Raw genomic sequence first — 18,315 nt, 5'->3', positions numbered from 1 at the left:
CACAATTTCATACTAAATTTAATAATTATAATTAGTATTTATTCATATATTATATTTTAAAATCAAAGACCTGCTAATCAGGATATAATCAAAAAAATAAGAGTTAATGTTGCTTTTGGAATAATCCACCAATTTTTCTAAATGAAACACTATCTACAGATTTGCATCGAAGCGTTTCTTACGACAGTGATTTTAATCACTGTCAGATATCATCTATACTTGTCCCATCTATGCCTCATCCACACTGTGCCTCGACCCCACTGTGCTACCGTTTTGTTTTCAAATTATTACTGATTTGATTTTTAATAGGTTAAAAATAATCAGCCCAAATTTTCAATTTTAACCTATTTTTTGGTTCTTTAAAGTTCAAAAAATTGAATATATTACCATAACTTTTAACTCAATTACAAGTTTAAAATTGACATCTAGGCCATTCAGCAAAGGAAAAATTGCGGAAAAAATTCCCAACTCAATTTTGTTTTTCTAAAAGTTGAATTAAAATATGTATAATGACATACTAATAGTCCTCATTGATTGGAATTGAGTTTTTTTATTACAGCCTCGCAAAAGTCCAAAATATGAGCTTTTTTAACTTTCTCAAAAAATATTTAACTTACAAAAAAAAGTTTCGTACAAAAGTTGTTTAAAAGACAATTATAAACAAAAAAATTATCATATATTTTTTCATTTAAACAAATATTTTTCGAGTTACATTACATTTAATATGAGTACTAAAATTTATTTTTCATTTTTTTCATTTTAAGGTTACTCTTTATCATGTTACACTTACGTTAGACACAATGTTATAAATGCATATGTGTGTATGTGTGAGTTTATTTATTTATTGTATCATTAAAGTGTAGTGTATATTAATATACAAGCGATAGAGTAGGTAATTGATTTGACGCTATATTATTTAAACCTAACTAAACGCTAAAATGTACATTCCGAAACAACAATCATATTATGTCAATTGCCACCGGAATTTCTGGTAATATTTTTCTTTTTCTTTGCCTTAATCCCAACTACTTGGGGTCGGCCACCCTTATCCTAAGCTTCCACTTGACACGATCTCCCACATCTTCTACGCTCACATCAGCTGTCCTCAAATCGCATTCAATAGCATCCCTCCATCTCTTTTTTGGTCTTCCTCTATCTCTTCTTCCTTCAACATTCATTTCTATAACTGTTCTTACAGCTTCCGATTCTTCTCTCCTCATAACATGACTAAACAATCTAAGTCTATTTTCTGTCATCTTATCTACGATTGACGCAACACCTATATTTTCTCTTATATGCTCGTTCCTTATCCTATTTTCTCTAGTCACTCCACTCATCAACTAAGCATTCTCAACTCTGCTACACTTATTCTCTGCTCTAATTTCTTATCAACCGCCCAACACTATGAACCATACATCATAGCTGGCCTCACAATTTCATACTAAATTTAAAAACTATAATTAGTATTTATTCATATATTATATTTTAAAATCAAAGAACTACTAATCAGGATATAATTAAAGAAATAAGAGTTCATGTTGCTTTTAAAATATTTCACCAATTTCTCTAAAGGAAACACTATCTACAGATTTGCATCGAAGCGTTTCTTATGATAGTGATTTTAATCACTGTCAGATATCATCTATACTTGTCCCATCTATGCCTCGTCCACACTGTGCCTCGACCCCACTGTGCTACCGTTTTTTAATAATAATTCTCATTGTGCTGGGTTTATTATTATTAATTTTTATAGTCTTGGGTATCATCGCTAACAAGATAGCGACTCTTACAAAAGTAAAGTTCAAAAAAATATATATATATATAAATATAACTTGATATTATTTAAAAAATATTCAAAATACCTTTCAATATGACAAGAAGTAAGACGGCGGAAAGTGTAAGCACATGTAATTCGTCACCGCTGGTGCTCGGTGGCACACCGCACTATTATAGTGAAAAAGACGAGATGACCGTATATAAAACGTCATATCGTTAAGTATTCGGTACCGAATCAATTTTTGAATAAATGGATATAATTGAAATATTAGCATTTTTATTGTAGCTAAGATAAACGTGTTACCAGTTACTTTGTGTAATAAATTAAAATCAAAACCTCTACTTTGTTACTTAAAAATTGAAACATTGGGAGAATTTTCATTAAAATCGTTTAAAAAATTATGCTTAAAATCAGTTATCATAGCATTAAAATAACTACACAATTTACAGTGTAAAACAATTAAAAAGCTACTTTTAGGACTAATTGATGGTAAGCGATTAGGATATGTAAAATAATAATGTAAAATTGGATAGTCATAGTAATGTAAATAATATAAAAATAATAAAATATGCTGTAAAAGAAAGTTTTTTAAATAAAAATATTAATTTATTTACCAGAATGGTTTCTTTTCCAGATAAAATAACTGTTATATTAAATAATAAAGCTAGATGTGTGGCGCAAGAAAAGTGCCTTACTTACAGAACATTTATTTATATTCTTAGCCTAGTTGTATCTATGAATATTAATTAACTCAAAAAACATACCACCCATAATTTACATCCGATTTACTGTAATCATTTATTGGTACTTTTCTTAACATATTATAAAATAAATGATGTAAATTAATTTTCTAAATTTTCGCAATACAATCAATAATTTTTAGACAAAAAATACATTTAAAAAAAAAAAAAAATCAATATTGATATAATAAATATATAGTAACAATTAATAAAACTGGTANAAAATACATTTAAAAAAAAAAAAAAATCAATATTGATATAATAAATATATAGTAACAATTAATAAAACTGGTAGTCAATTATTTTTCTGTATAAATATTTTTAAAGTAATAAATACTATTATCTTAATACTTATCAAATGCATTTTCAAATTATTTCTGAAACTGTAAAATAATATAATAAAGTATCAAGTTATTTTTAAATTTTTTTAATCGTTGTGCTAAATTTTATAATTTGTATTAGTTTTTATTTGGTTTTTTATGCGAACCTGAGAAGGTATTAATTTTACTATGATATGTTTATTTTATTTTGTATGATTGTCATTACTTTTTTTCAACTCTGGACCGATTTTTCTTATCGATAAGTCAAAAGATCATAAATTGTATATTTTCGAAGATATTAACCTCAAAATTAAAAAAAAATTTCCGTGTGTCCCCATAAATGGTAAAAGTGCACCGAAAAAAACAATTTTTAAATTCAGTAATGTCGACGTTTTTTTAACTTTTTTTTCCATAAAACTGCTATAACTTTTTTAAAAATGAACGAATAAAAATAACTTTTTTTTTTAATTAATACCTTATGTACTTCCTTTTATTTGGGTATATTTTTTATGAAATGCTGACCAATAACCTATCTAACATTTATTCAAAAATAGTAACTTTTGTAAATTAAGTTTTGACAATGTTTCGGAAATACTGCGTCATTTAAACATATGATAAATTAAAGCCTACAGTTAATTGAAAATTGTTGATGTAGTCAAAAAATATGATATTTTCAATATCTTATTATATTACACCTTAAAATTGCTAGAACTTTTCAAAATAAATGGATTAGTTTTAGTTATTATCGAGGTGGACATAATTCCCATTCACTCAGAACTGTTGGTCCATTGTGCGCACCTCATACCGAATTGTCTTAATTCGGTTTACCCACCTAAGTGTTATTACCGAAGTGTTAATATATTACCAACCATAAAGTCACCTCTACAGATGACCAAAGAGTCTTTCTAGCGAAATTAAGGATCTCTCTGGGTTTTAGGTTTTTAATATCTTCTCTTTCAGGAAAAGGTTTACTCAAGTAGTTTGATCTTAGTGTGGACAAGGCATCACATTCGCACATGATGTGAAATGAGTCTTCCTCTTCTACTCCACACTTCCTGCACATTGGCGATTCCGATACCCCCATTGCGTTAATATGTTTAAGCAAGTGACCATGTCCTGTCAGTAGACCAGTCAGGGTGCTTATTTGTTGTCTAGTCATGCTTTTAAGATCACCCAGCAATAAACCAGGGATCTTGATAAATATTTTAGATTGTCTAGGTACTACCAAGTACTTCCAGATTTTCCCGTGTTTTGTGGTAGTGAGTCCTACCACTGGTTTTGGTCCAACATAGGTGTTCTCTGCTCCTTTCCTGGCTAGAAAGTCAGCATTCTCATTTCCAGTGACACCGTTGTGTCCCGGTACCCACGCTAGTGTAACTTTGTTAAACCTCGATAGTGATTCTAAAGTTTCCCTGCATTCGAGGACCAGCTTTGAATTCATCTGATCGTTACAGAGTGCTTTCAAAGCCGCTTGATTATCACTTAAGATTGTTATCTTCCTATTTTTGTATACCAGCAGGTTCTGAACCCCTACCAGTATCGCCATCACCTCTGCTTGGAAAACAGAGGGTGTTGTGCTCAATGACATACTGACATTTATTCGTGGCTTTAAACCCCAAATTCCAGTACCTACCTTTCCTGATTTTTTGTATCCATCTGTATATATCACAAATCCTCCTTTTTTAGTCAGGTGGTTAATATTCCATTCTCTACGTGTAGTATCCAGGCATGTAGCCAGAAAATGTTTATTGGAGGGGCCAACAATTTTTGTATCATTTTCCATAATTTTTTTTCCCATGAAAAGGGGGGGTGCTCCCTCCACTCCTCCTTAGACAGTATCCTATTCTATGAATCTTTCAAGTTCAAAATTGTGTTTATTTTTAAAAAATTGGTGGATTAATCCAAAAGTTACATGATCTGCTATTTCCTTATTAATATCCTGATTAAGATAAAGAATGAAAAAGGGATTATTAAAAAATATTATTTCTAATAAAAAAAATTGTGGTGATCCATACATTTTTCAAAAATTTATATCATTATAAGGTTAAAAATGTAAAATACAAAATCGAGAATTTTTACACAAAAATAGCATTCGGTAGCCATTTTCACCGTGAAGACAAAATAAAGTCCGACATTTTTTTAAATAAAATAGTATATTACATTAGCTTTAATTTAAGATATAGATAAAAGTGTCAGACTTTCCGGAACATTTTAAAAAGTTAAGTTGAAATAGTTCATTTTTTGTGAAAAAGTTGTCATTTTAAATCCCCCCTGTGGGCAGATTAAGAGTCAGATTTACAAAAAAAAAAATTATAAAAAAAAGGTATTGGTTTTACTAAGATGTGTTTTTTTTTTGGAGGTTTTGGAGGTCCCCCATTTACGGGAACGAGGGAAAATTTTTCAATTTTTGAGGGTAATGCCTTCGACTAGATATAATTTGTGATCTTTTGACATATTATTGAAAGAAATTGGTTCAGTGAGAGCTTAGAAAAAGTGGTAACAGACAAAAAAAAAACACAAGATAGTAAAACCAATACCTTCTCAGCTTCGCATCGAAGCTAAAAGAAACAAATTAAAGATAAGATTTATCAAAAAAATTTTCATAGAGTATACTCTATCGAATTTTGTAATCAACTAGATTCTAATCAATGCAGATACTTCGTAGTTTGTTATCATTTGTTGGACCAGAGTAAAAAAAAATTTACCTACAACCACGTTTAGAGTAATTGCTATTTCAACGTCTAGAACGTTATCTTTTTCAAATAACGTTTTCTATGAATATAAAAATGAAAATACAGCCATAATAATAACTGTATTACTCAATAGTAATCACAAATTAATAATAATGTCAATGTATGTAAGGCCTAGTACGTTTTTGATAATTCGTAAAAATAATTGAATTTAATTTTGGGGGGGCCAGGCCCACCCTTGTCTACGTGCCAGGTAGTATCTCCACTTTGTAGGGAATGTTATTCTCAAGAACCGGTTTGATATAGTTCAAGGGGTATTCCAAAATCCCTGGTCTATCTCTTTTAGTATTTTACCATGTTCTGTTGTGTCACTCTCCATAGTCCACAAACCTAAGTTGTGGAATCTTAGTGCTGTGGCTTTGGCGTGAGCTTTAATCTCTAGATGCAGAGGAGGCAATCCGATTAGTGCCTCTAATGTGACCGTTGGTGTAGTTTTTAATGCTCCAGTGATGGCCATAGCAGCCATTCTCTGTATGCGACTAAGTTCTTTCCTAGCTGTAACGAGTGATGTTCTGGTCCACCAGACTAGGGCACCGTACAATATCATAGGTTTAATCACTGAAGTGTACAACCAATACATAACTCTTGGTTTAAAACCCCATGTTTTCCCAAGGCTCTGCTGCAAGTCCACAATGTGGTCATTGCTTTTTTGATTATTGACTCAACATGTGATTTCCATTTTAGCTTAATATCCAAAATAATACCTAAGTATTTTACTTCTGATTTTAAGCTAATTTCTTGTCCATTCAGAGTAAGACTATCAAAACTGTCAAGTCCTATTCTCTTTCTAGAGAACATAACAACCTCTGCTTTATTTGGATTAACACATAGACCGTACTTACTACACCTAATCTGTTTAGTGTTAAGTCTCTGTTGTGCTAAGTCTATAATAGTGTCTGGGAATTTACCCACCACTGCTATAACCAAGTCATCCACATAGGCTTGTGTATAACAACATTTGTTTAACTCTCTAATAAGCGAGTCCAATACTAGACACCATAGCAAGGGGGATAGAACCCCTCCTTGTGGGCATCCCTGTTTAACACTCTTGATTACTTTGGTCTCATTGAGCTGTCCCAAAATGGAGCGTTCCTTAAGCATGGATTCTATCCATTTAATAATAAGTGGTTCTATTCCATTCTGTTGTGCAGATTCACACATAGCATCGAAGGGAGTATTGTGAAAAGCCCCTTCGATGTCCAGGAATATACCTACTGCATACATTTTATTCTCTACAGCTTTCCCTATCTTAGTGGTTAAGCAGTGTAGAGCTGTATCAATAAATTTCCCCATTTGATACGCATGTTGGTTTTCATGTAAAGGTTTTACATGAAAACCAACATTTGGTTGGTTNCCCCTTCGATGTCCAGGAATATACCTACTGCATACATTTTATTCTCTACAGCTTTCCCTATCTTAGTGGTTAAGCAGTGTAGAGCTGTATCAATAAATTTCCCCATTTGATACGCATGTTGGTTTTCATGTAAAGGGTTCTCCTTAAGAGGCCCCTTCTTGATGTACCTATCAATAAGTTTCTCCATAGTCTTAAAATGAAAAGAAGAAAGACTTATTGGTCTGTAGGATTTTGCTTCATAATAGTTAGTACGTTTAGATTTGGGTATAAACACCACTCTAACCTTACGCCAGCTTTCCGGTTGATGACCATAGGCAAAGCATGGCCTAAATATTTTGCAGAGATGGGGGACGATTATCTCTAACCCTTCTTACAGAAGTGCAGGGAAAAATTCGTCATAGCCTGCAGCTCTAAAACTGGCAAAAGTTTTTATGCCCATCTTATTCCACTTGGGCTTATCACTTTCCTGTTTAGTCTCCATTCAGCACAGGTCACACGTTTGTCCTGTGCATCATGTGACTGTTCTCTGTTGTTAATTACCGAGTCAGGAAAATGTGTGTTCATCAAATGTGATAATATTTCATTATCGTAATTGGTGAACATTCCGTCTGGCAGTAAAATACATGGATTAATATAATTTTGTTTTCATTAATACTTAATGTTTTTCATTTTTATTCGCACATACTTTTTTTTTACTAGGACCAATTTCCATTTTATAGCGGGTTTCACATCTGTAAAAAATGTATGCATTAATACAAATTTTTTTTTCTAAATACATTATATATACCCCTTTCATCCGACATACTTTTTTTTTATCGGACCATTTCTCTTCATACAAGGTCAAATTTTATACATGCGAATAAAAACTAGAACTTATTTTACAAAATACACAAGTCCATTGAAAATAGAACGAGCAAAAAAAAAAAGATGGTCATGAACGGTCAAAAACCTTCAATTGTGTGAGAGTGTGAGAGAAAAAAAATTGTTACACCTGTTTACCCAACACAACCAAAATTGTTAATTGTTAGCCAGATCCAAAGTTGAATCCGTTGCCCAGATCGAGGTGGGGGTAAGACTTTGCTATGGTTTTGGTAAAGAATTAACAACAGACACAAAGGACATGAAAAGACCAAGTGGTCTGGAGATACCTTAATGAGGATTTTCCGGCCCTCCCGATTTACCAGAAAAGTTCATGGCATGGTGGCTCGCTGCTTGCCATGTGAAGCACGCACCAGTCCGGTCAGGATCCCTACAGGACGTCTACATATGCCCACACTTAAGGCACCTATATCAACGCGGTCCCTTGTCATTCCGGACACGGACCCTGCACGTGCTCCATTCCTCTCGAAGTCGTGTCAGACTGACTACCAGTGTTGCTGCACTTCACACCACGCGTATCGGTCCTTGCCACTCCCATGCAGACAGTCGTCTCGGAATCCCCTCTGCACTCCTCAACATCTAACAAAATGAATGCCACAAACATTGCGGGACGGTGAACGTGGACATCCAACGCCTCCCTAATATTACAGACCAACATGTCAGCCAAAACACTCGTTCCTTGTACTTGGAGGAACAAGACTCCCGTCTTCGTCCTCCGTGTGCCAGAGAGGGTGATACCCAGTCCCTTGAGGGCCACGGCATTCATAGCGTATTGGTTGGGTTGGGTTGGGTTGGGTTCCCGTTTCGCCAACGGCGAAGTCGTCAGCAGGTCGAGGACGGCCATATTGAACGTCTCGTGCTTAATTGTGTATCAGACAGTTGTACCATTTTGAGGTCGGACCTAGTGGTACAACTTAGCGGCGTCCGCGAATGACGTCCGCGGTGTTTTGAATATCTAACATTCTTTACCCCACCCCCCGGAATCTTCGTGGGTGGATAGCGCACTCAAAAATCATCCGACAAGGGCCGGACTGGTGGCAATCACCTGAGGTGACTGAGGCGAGTTACCACCAAAAAGTGACTTTTTTACCCCCTCCACTTCATTTTTTGAATCTGCTCATCATTTTAGTTTTGTCTCCTCTTTTTGGTATACCAACACTATAAGGGTCCAAAATCCCTTCTAAGGGATTTCCCCCAGTTTTAATCTGTTCGTGACCAAATTTGGTAACATTGTCAACAGTAGCATAATAATTATCGAAGCTGAGTTTCATAGCATTTGGGCAAAAAACCTCCGATTTTTTCCGTCTTCATGTCCTGAACCCTTTCATTTGCGATGCCTTCGGATTCGTCAATGGATAGGGACCTTGGGCCAGGGAGTGCGGCGGCGGAGGTGTTTGAAAAGGCTCCAATGTCTTTGGTTGATAAGTTAAGGGAGTCCTCTATGGAGAAAGAACGTTTGAAATTAGTCGATAGCTTGGATAGCGAGACACTGGAATATACGTCAAACTTATTAGAAGAGCTGGAGAAACCTGTCATGGAGGAGGTGGCCAGGTTAGGTAGGAGGATGAACCAGATGATGAATTTCATTAGGACACCTGCAGGAAGAAACGTCCACACCACTATTAAAGGTTTAATAGTGGATTCGGACAGAATTTGTAAAAAGGTTACTGAGGTCAATGACTTGTCGGCTAAAACACGTAGCTCCTGGCAGAGAAAAATCGTGGATGGTTTGGAGAACACGGTGGTGCAAAAAACCCCTCCAGACGAGGCACGGTTGGACTCCATCTACTCGGCGATAGTTTAGTTAAGGCAAACTATTGAGGGTCGTTTGGAACAGAAGGAATCTGCGGGAAATATTGTGCAAGGTGCAGAGACCTCTAAAAAAAGAGGAAACAGGACTGTAGTGACTGGGAATGTATCCCACCAATCGGTGGACCTCAGGGCAGCTATTACAAATAAGGAAGAAACGAATGCCTGGGTGGAGGTTTTCAATAATAGGGCAAAGAAGTTTATCAAGGAGAAAGAGACCAAGGCTAAGAAGAAACCACCGGCCATCATGATCAGGACTGACACGGTGTCTTATGTTGATGTACTCAAGAAAATAAAGGCGGAGACCTCTCTGAAAGAGCATGCTAATGCAATTAGAGCGGTGCGTAAAACGGTGGCGGGACACTTGTTGTTGGAGGTGGACGGGAAAAGTGGCGCGGTGGAAAAAGTTACGGCTGTTCAAAAGGCAGTGGGATGCAACGTTCCGGTGTCCACGCTGCAGCAGCGCACGAGGCTGGGGGTTTTTGGATTAGACGAACTAACGGAACAGGATGAGATTGTGGAAGCGGTGGCTAACGTTGTGGGAACTTTGACTGACATCAAAATAACGTTACGGGCCATGCCTAGAGGCCAAAAAATGGCCATCATTACATTGGACTCTGGACTGGCGGGGAAAGTGCTGGAACGCGGACGGCTTTGTGTGGGATTCGTGTCGTGCAGAGTCCGCTTATGGACTGACATTAAGAGATGTTTTAGGTGTATGTTGGCACATATGGACCACCACTCAGTGCCGTCGGGAACACGGCCTCCGCACTTAAAGAGGTATAGGGGTTTGCGGTTGTCTGCCCGCCCGCTCCCCCCGCAAAGAAGCGGATGATGAAGAGGAGTAGGAAGAAGAGGGAGGAAGTCGACGCCGGACGCTCGCTGACGGACACCGTGGCGCCCTCGCTACCCAGCGTCACGGTCCTCCTCCCCCCACCCACAACTCCTCGTGTTGTCGCTCCAGCCCCCGCACCGACCACCACATGGTCGGAGGTGGTGAAACGGAAAGCTCCCAAGGCGGAGGTCCCCAGCGGCCTCCGCCTGTGAAGGCGCCTCGGCCGAGGAGGCTGGATCCCGGGCAAACTGCGCGCTCAGCGCAGTCACCGCCTGGATCCAGCAGGAGGGGAGTGGACTTAGCCTCGCCCTGGACAAGACCGAAGCGGTCTTGTTCATGGGCAGGTACAAGTTCACTCCTCCACGGCTCGCCGTGCTGGGGGTGGAGATCCCGCTTAAGGACTCCATGACTTATCTGGGCCTTGTCATAGAGAAACGTCTAAAGTTCGGGCCGCACATTACTCGTGCGGCCCAGCGGGCCCAGAAAGTCATGAATTGCTTGGCGGGACTCATGCCCAATCTGGGAGGGCCGAGAGAGATGCGGCGTAGACTTTTAGTCAGCGTCGTACACTCGGTTCTCCTGTACGGGTCCCCGGTTTGGGCGGATACTCTTGAGTATTCGTCTAAAAACCGTGAAGTCCTACACAGGATGCAAAGGCGGGCGGCGATCCGGACAGTTTCGGCTTACCGAACGGTGTCCGGAGTGGCGGCGGGTATCCTGTCGTCATTGCCGCCCGCCGATCTGCTCGCCGAGGAACGCGCCGCCGGGCATGAGCTCCGCCGAGAGCGAAACCGGTCCCTCGAACCCGAGGACCGGCTAGCGCTCAGGCGGATGACCATGTTCCGGTGGCGGACTCGCCTCTCGGAGGAAACGAGAGGCGAGTGGACCAGGTCCCTCATAGGACCCGACCGCCTGGAGAGGTGGGTGGCCCGGACACACGGTGAGATGTCTTACCGTCTCACGCAAGTGTTGTCCGGCCACGGCTGCTTCAACGAATACCTTCACGGTATTCGGAGGTCAGCCGCGTGACGTGCGACCACTGCCAGGATCGCCCGGGAGAGGCAAACAAGGCTCTGCACAACCTCTTCCGGTGCGAGGCGTGGGCCCAGGAGCGGGACTCGCTGGAGTCCCGTCTGGGGTCCACGATCCGCGTCGGGTCCTTGGTGGACCTGATGTTGGGAAGCCGGGAGACGTGGAGGCTCGTCCAGGCGTTCGCCGAATTCGTCCTGAAAAGGAAGGAGGAAGCCGAACGCCTGAGGCACTGGCAGCCGCGCCGCCCGGTACAGGAGGACCTAAGGCGCTGGTTTAGGCCGGCGCCTTAGGTATTAGTGTGTTTATGTTTATATGTTTGTGAGTTATTTTATGCCCCCTTCGCAAAGTCCTGCCTCCACCTCCATGTGGTGCAACCCGGGCAACGGATCCCGACTTTTGGGATCCGGCTAACGGGGGAGGCTACACCACGTTGTGAATCAGCTCTTGATTAATTTCGGGCTGATTCACAACGTGGTGGTGTGAATTTTAGAGACGGAGTGGGCCGCCCTGAGGCAATACCTAACGGTAGTTACGGGGCGGTCCGCATGTAGGCCGGTCGTGTTATTTTTAAAAAAAAAAAAAAAGGTGGTACGCCAACACTAAAATCCCTTCAAATGGATTCCCCCTAATTTTGGGCCTTTTTGCCCCAAAATTTCAAATCGGGACTAGCTACTAGGAATAGTCAGCTCGTGAAAATCTGGTCAGCGCTGAGTGGTTCAATTGGGATGGATAGACTTAATGCACAAAACTGTCTGGCTTCAGTGATGCCTTAGGATTTGCTGGTGCCAGAAGTTAGTGCACCTATGGGACTTGCGAGAATGGAAGATCAGGAGGTCTTCACGCGTGAAAACCCAACGCTTATTATTAGATTGAGGGAGACTGCGGTGACCAAGGAAAGTATTAGGTCAGTTGATAGTTTGAATAGTGAGACTCTCGAGTATACGACGTCGTTACTGGATGATTTGGAGAAATCAACTAAGGAGGAGTTCAATCCACATTGCTAGAGGTGAGGGACCTAGACTGCCTGACTACAAAGGAAGAAATAGTGGAATCGATGCAAAGCTATTGCGGTACACACAAAGAGGTCAAGGTGGTCAGCCTACGGGAGACTTGGAGTGGGAGCCAAACTGCTCTGGTGGCGGTAACTACAGAGGCAGCCAAGGCAATTTTGAAGAACAATAGATTGCTGCTGGGATTCGTCAGCTGTCGGGTCAGAGAAGGGCGTGGGCCGCCCTGAAGTAATACCTAACGGTAGTTCCAGGGCGGTCCACAATCAAGCCGATCGGAAAAAAAAAAAAAAAAAAAAGGGTCAGAGAAGTTGAGCGGAAGATTCGTTGCTACCAATGTTTGGCGTTTGGGCATAGTACACATGCGTGGGAAGGCCCTGCTCGTAGTAAGTGCTGCAGAGCGTGCGGGGTGCAGGACCATTTTGCCACTGACTGCCACGCTGATTTGGAGAAAAAGAAGGCGTTCTCAGCCAAATTGGTGGAAGAGGTCTTTAATGTAAATGCCTAGATTCAATAGAACCGGTGGAGGATATGTGAGTCAAAGCTCCCGTGTTATAAATTTCCTTCAGGGCAATCTAAATCATTGTCAGCTGGCACAGGACCTATTAATGCAACAGATATGCCAGGACTGTTTGGATGTGGTTATTATCGCGGACCCCTACAAACTGCACAATGGTGTAGGAGAGTGGTACACTTCCAATGGAACTGGCCGTGCTGCAGTGGGAGTGTTTTCAGACCGCATTGTGTTGGGAAATGTGGAACGCGATGAAGAATTTGTAGCGGTTGAGCTTGACGGGATTTGGGTGTACAGTTCTCCCAATAGGCTACTTGGTGTTTTGAAGATTTCCTTCTTCGATTGGAAAACACTATACAGAACAAGAATTCCGGGGTCTTGATTGCTGGAGATTTCAATGCTCGGTCTATGTGGGGCGATTGGGAATCAAATCCCAGAGGACATGCACTAAGTGATTTTTTGGCCAGCCTGGATCTTCATTTACTAAATCAGGGAATCAGTCCAACTTTTGTAGGTGCTGGTCGGGGTTCGGTGGTAGACATTGCATTTGTGTCAACTAATCTCATAACTCGGACAGCTAATTGGAAGGTGCTTGCTGAACAGTATAATGGGTCAGACCATAATTATATTTCTTTCACTGTGCAGGATGGGAAGCGGTGGGAATTTAACCACGTCCCGAATGTAGTTGGATGGAACACATCGAACGGGTTGGACTTCGAGACTTTTAAGACTGGGTACCTGTGGTCTATACATGGACTACAGGATACTTCCTTAGAAGGCATGCTGGATGTCTTCGAGAGTAAGGTTCATGCCGCTTGTAACTTCGCACTGCCAAGGAGGAAGCTTCCACCCCATGGAAAACCACCTGCATACTGGTGGAGCAGTGGTATCTCTGAACTGAGGAGAGTATGCATTCTCTCCAGGAGGGCAGCTACTAGGGCAGGTTCTGACTTCCTGCAGGGGAGGGCAACTATGGAGGAGCTGGACCGCCTAAAGGAAGACCTCAAGCAGGCAAGGAAAAAATTGAAGTTGGCTATATGCGATAACAAGAGAAAGTGTTGGCAGGAGCTTATCAATATGGTCGACAAGGATCCATGGGGTAGGCCTTATAGGCTGGTGATGGGGAAACTGAAAGGTGGTTCGGAGACGCGGAGGATGGATGGTACCCCGATTAGAGAAACAGCAAGAGAGCTTTTTCCGGATCACTCCGGTATGTTACCCGTTCCGCTGGTTGCTCCATCCCATTTCGAAATACTACCCTTCTCCATCGAAGAAGTCAATGAGGTAGTGCAGTTTGTTAAGGGGAAGAAGAAGGCGCCGGGTCCTGACGGTATTACCAATGCGATATTAGCGGCGGTTCATACTGTAGACCAGCATATACTTCAACGAATTTTTAATAGATGTCTGGCGGAGGGGATGTTCCCTGCTCGTTGGAAACAGGTCCGTCTAGTTTTGTTAAGGAAGGGTAACAAGCCAGCCCTAGTTCCTTCATCGTATAGACCACTGTGCCTACTCAATGACCTGGCAAAAATGATAGAAAGGCTACTCGTGTGGAGAGTTGAGAAGTGTCTCGTGCTGAACAGAGATTTATCTCCGCGACAGTACGGGTTCAGGAGGGGCAGGTCAACGATTGACGCGCTACGGGTAGTATGTGATACTGCCCTAAGCGCTATTAACCGGTACAAGTGCTGCGTGCCTACAAGTCTGGACATTAAAAACGCGTTCAACTCCATCGGTTGGCGTCATGTTATTGATTCACTTGGGAGGTGGAATGTGCCCTTTTCGATAGTAAGAATTTTACATTCTTACTTCGCTGACAGAGGCGCGTCTATTACGTGTCCGGCAACTGGCGAAGAAATTCACTTGGAGGTGTCATGCGGTGTTCCTCAGGGTTCGGTGTTAGGCCCGATACTGTGGAACATGGCATATAACGCGGTTTTAGAAAAGTCGTTGCCTGAGGGGTCGTCCATAGTTGGGTTTGCTGATGACACAATGGTTATAGCGGTTGCTAATTCACCGGAGGAGGTGGAAGTTGTCGCCAATGAAGCCTAGGCTATTGTGGCTGGCGAAATCGGGCGTCTGGGCTTACAGCTAGCGGTGGAGAAATCGGAGGCAATTTTCTTCAGGCGAAAATATAAAGATCGCCTACCGTCAATAACGATCAACGGTGTGTCGATCGAAGTAGCAAAAACTTTGAATTACTTGGGCGTGATAATCGACAGAGATCTAATGTTTGTGGACCACATCAAGAGAGCCACGGAGAGGGCGATGACAATGTCCACTTCGTTGTTGAGGTTGATGCTTAACTTGGGCGGCCCGAAAGAAACCCGGAGGAAATTGTACAGTACGGTGGTACACTCTGTCTTATTGTACGGTGCGCAATATGGGCTGACACCCTACAATATAAAAGATCGAGTTTGGATGCATTAAGAAGAGTCCAGCGGAGGGTCCTGCTGAGCAGTGTGTGTGCCTATCGTACGGTTAGCGGCACATCAATTAATATCCTGTCGTCGGTACTCCCGATCGATATGCTGGCCGAGGAGAGGAGGGTGGCTTATTGTATGCGGAAATCGTCAGCTACACTAAGGCCCGATTGGAAATTGGACTTGAGGATGAGCACGTTAGCGAAGTGGAGGGATGAGATAGACGGCGCTATCAATGGAGAGTGGACCAGGAGGCTCATTAATGACTTAGACGAGTGGGTGTTGCGGAAGCACGGCTGTGTTGATTTTCACTTGACCCAGCTATTGTCGGGTCACGGGTGTTTTCCAAGCTACCTCACTAAGATCAGAAGACTCGGTGATGTAGCTTGCTGGAGCTGCGATGGTCTGGTCGATGATGCCGAACACACGCTGCTGCACTGCATAGCATGGAGTGCACAAAGACAGGAGCTAACTCGCGTTATTGGACCATTCGATGTGGGTTCATTAGCTTCCCGTATGTTGGAGAGTAAGTCTCACTGGGATGCTGTGCAAACTTTCGCAAACGAGGTTATGGGTGCCAAGGAAGACTTAGAGAGGAGACGGCAGGGGCAACCACTCAGAAGGTCGTTGGGAAGGCGTCTGGATCTGTGATCCGGCCTTCACTGGTCATCACTGGTTTCTATTTAATGGATGCTATGTTAGGTTAAGTTAATCGGTGTATATTAATTTAACGTTGGCATTGATTATGTTATAGTTATAACTATTATGTATGTTGTCTGATATATATATTGTTAATAATGTTGATTATTGCCATTCACAGTTGTACATATGTTAGGTTAAGTTAATTGATGTATTGTAATTTTATTCTCTGGTTCACCACTGGTTTCTATTATTAATGGATGCTATGTTGTTATTGATTTTGTTACTGTTATAACTTATGCATGTTGTTCTGATATATACATTGTTAATAATGTTGATTATTACCATTCACAGTTGTACATAATTAGATTAAGTTAATTGATGTAATGTAATTTTATTTGAATAAACGGTGCCGGGTGGNTGGATCAAAATGGTAATACACTAGCCGTGCTCTGCTTCCCTAAATTCCGAATTCTAAATTTAAACCCTAAATTGCACATTAACAAAACCCGAGATGCCTTATCGCTTATCAGCGTTGACATAAATATGTATCGAGTCCGCCGGACGACAATCAGTCTGTGATTAACACTTTCGCGATAATAATAATACTTGTGTATTCTATCATACTGACTTGAGCTATTCTTATTTTTTTATGTGGAGAATATTGTAATAAATCTTAACTTTGATAAAATAAAATTTACTTGAATTTAATTTAAATTTTGCTGTCGTTCCCTACCGCTACCACGATAAAATGTATAAATAAATTGTTAAATATATTGTATGCTAAACCGTACAATAGAATTTTATGATAAGGTTTTTTGTATAAAAGTATAAATGTTTTATATAGTTGTAAATTTAGTTTTAAGATTTTTTAATGTAATATTTTACTGAATAAAATATTAATTAAATGTATTGATTAAGATTTAATGAAATAGGAACAACAGAATAATTCGAAATAATAATAATGCAAAATACATACAATTACTAAAAATTCACACGAAAAAAAAATCTTAAATCTATAAAGTTATAATCCTTATAAAATCAATGATTGAGTTTATTTTAAATCTAAACCTTATTTGTCAAAATTCATATAATTATTATATCAAAGTAGACAATTTGTAATGTGACAAAATGTATGTTTATTTTTTTTTTCTGCGTGCCGAGTCAAACAACGGAGGTTTTGTCGGAAATTAGCCATCGTCGGAACTGGTACGCTAATATTCCTGCGAAGCGTGATTTTATTGTTTTGTTGTCCGCGCTGCAACTTATTTTATGACTTAAGTGTATTTTTTCGCGTGTCCATTATTTTGTAATTATGTAAAAAAATGTTTGTATTTTTGCGTCGGCTGAGGCTGTTCAAGATTTCATCAGCATCATCTGTGCTTAGGGTCTTGACAAAAGGTCTGCACTTACATGCCTACAAATTGCAATCAACTTATGAACTCAAACCAACAGATCATGGAAAATAACGGCAAATTTAAATAAAACGACTAAACAATACAGGCCTCTGATAAGGCGTCCTAACAGCTGATGGCGCACAAAAGTTGGTCACCAGTTGACCACACCCAACCAGTGCAGCTCTCACTCTTAGCGCGAACAGTACTCTTTCCGACAACTTACGAATAGACTTTCCGAATGATAAGTACGCTGTACCATATCACATGTAGACCCAATTCCAAGAGGCGCTCTATGAAAAGGAGTTGGCGTGTCCTATGCTCACAAAAACAGAATTCAAGACTGCTCCACTCATTGTCATTGACTGTTCAAGGTAAAACGAAAAATTAAAAAATGCGCCCGTAGATATTAGATTAGAATTTGCATCCAATGAAAGTTTTCCTACCAAAACTATAGTATATTGTTTTATTGTACACGATAAAATGTTTGAATATAATCCTATGACTAATGACATTCATAAAATATTATAATTTGTTTTTTCTAAAAAATTTTATATTTATAGAATTCTATTGATTACATAAATATATATTTTGCATTTAAAAAAAACGGTAGCACAGTGGGGTCGCGGCATAGTGGAGACATTGCATAGTTGGGTTCAGTCTAGATTTAATCTGACAGTGATTAAAATCACTATCATAAGAAACGCTTCGATGCAAATCTGTAGATAGTGTTTAATTTTAAAAAATTGATGGATAATTGCAAAAGCAACATCAACTTCTATTAAAATAAAATACAAAACCCATAATTATCATACAAAAATAGTATATTTTTCAATATGGTA

General features: G+C 40.0%; 1 protein-coding gene across 1 annotated transcript in view; it reads left to right on the top strand.

Moving 5' to 3' along the window:
• Positions 1-9,153: 9,153 nt before the first annotated feature.
• LOC126898276 (sialin-like) overlaps positions 9,154-18,315 on the top strand; it is a 15,805-nt gene continuing 6,643 nt past the window's right edge. The window contains exon 1 of the mRNA XM_050672217.1: positions 9,154-9,547. Within this exon, the coding sequence (XP_050528174.1) occupies positions 9,154-9,547 (394 nt within the window). The remainder of the gene's footprint in view (positions 9,548-18,315) is intronic.

Source organism: Daktulosphaira vitifoliae, unplaced genomic scaffold (assembly GCF_025091365.1).
Source record: "Daktulosphaira vitifoliae isolate Bord-2020 unplaced genomic scaffold, ASM2509136v1 Scaffold_2, whole genome shotgun sequence".
Classification (NCBI taxonomy): domain Eukaryota; kingdom Metazoa; phylum Arthropoda; class Insecta; order Hemiptera; family Phylloxeridae; genus Daktulosphaira; species Daktulosphaira vitifoliae.
Note: the sequence above shows the minus strand (reverse complement) of the source record. Positions and strands in the feature narration are given on the sequence as shown.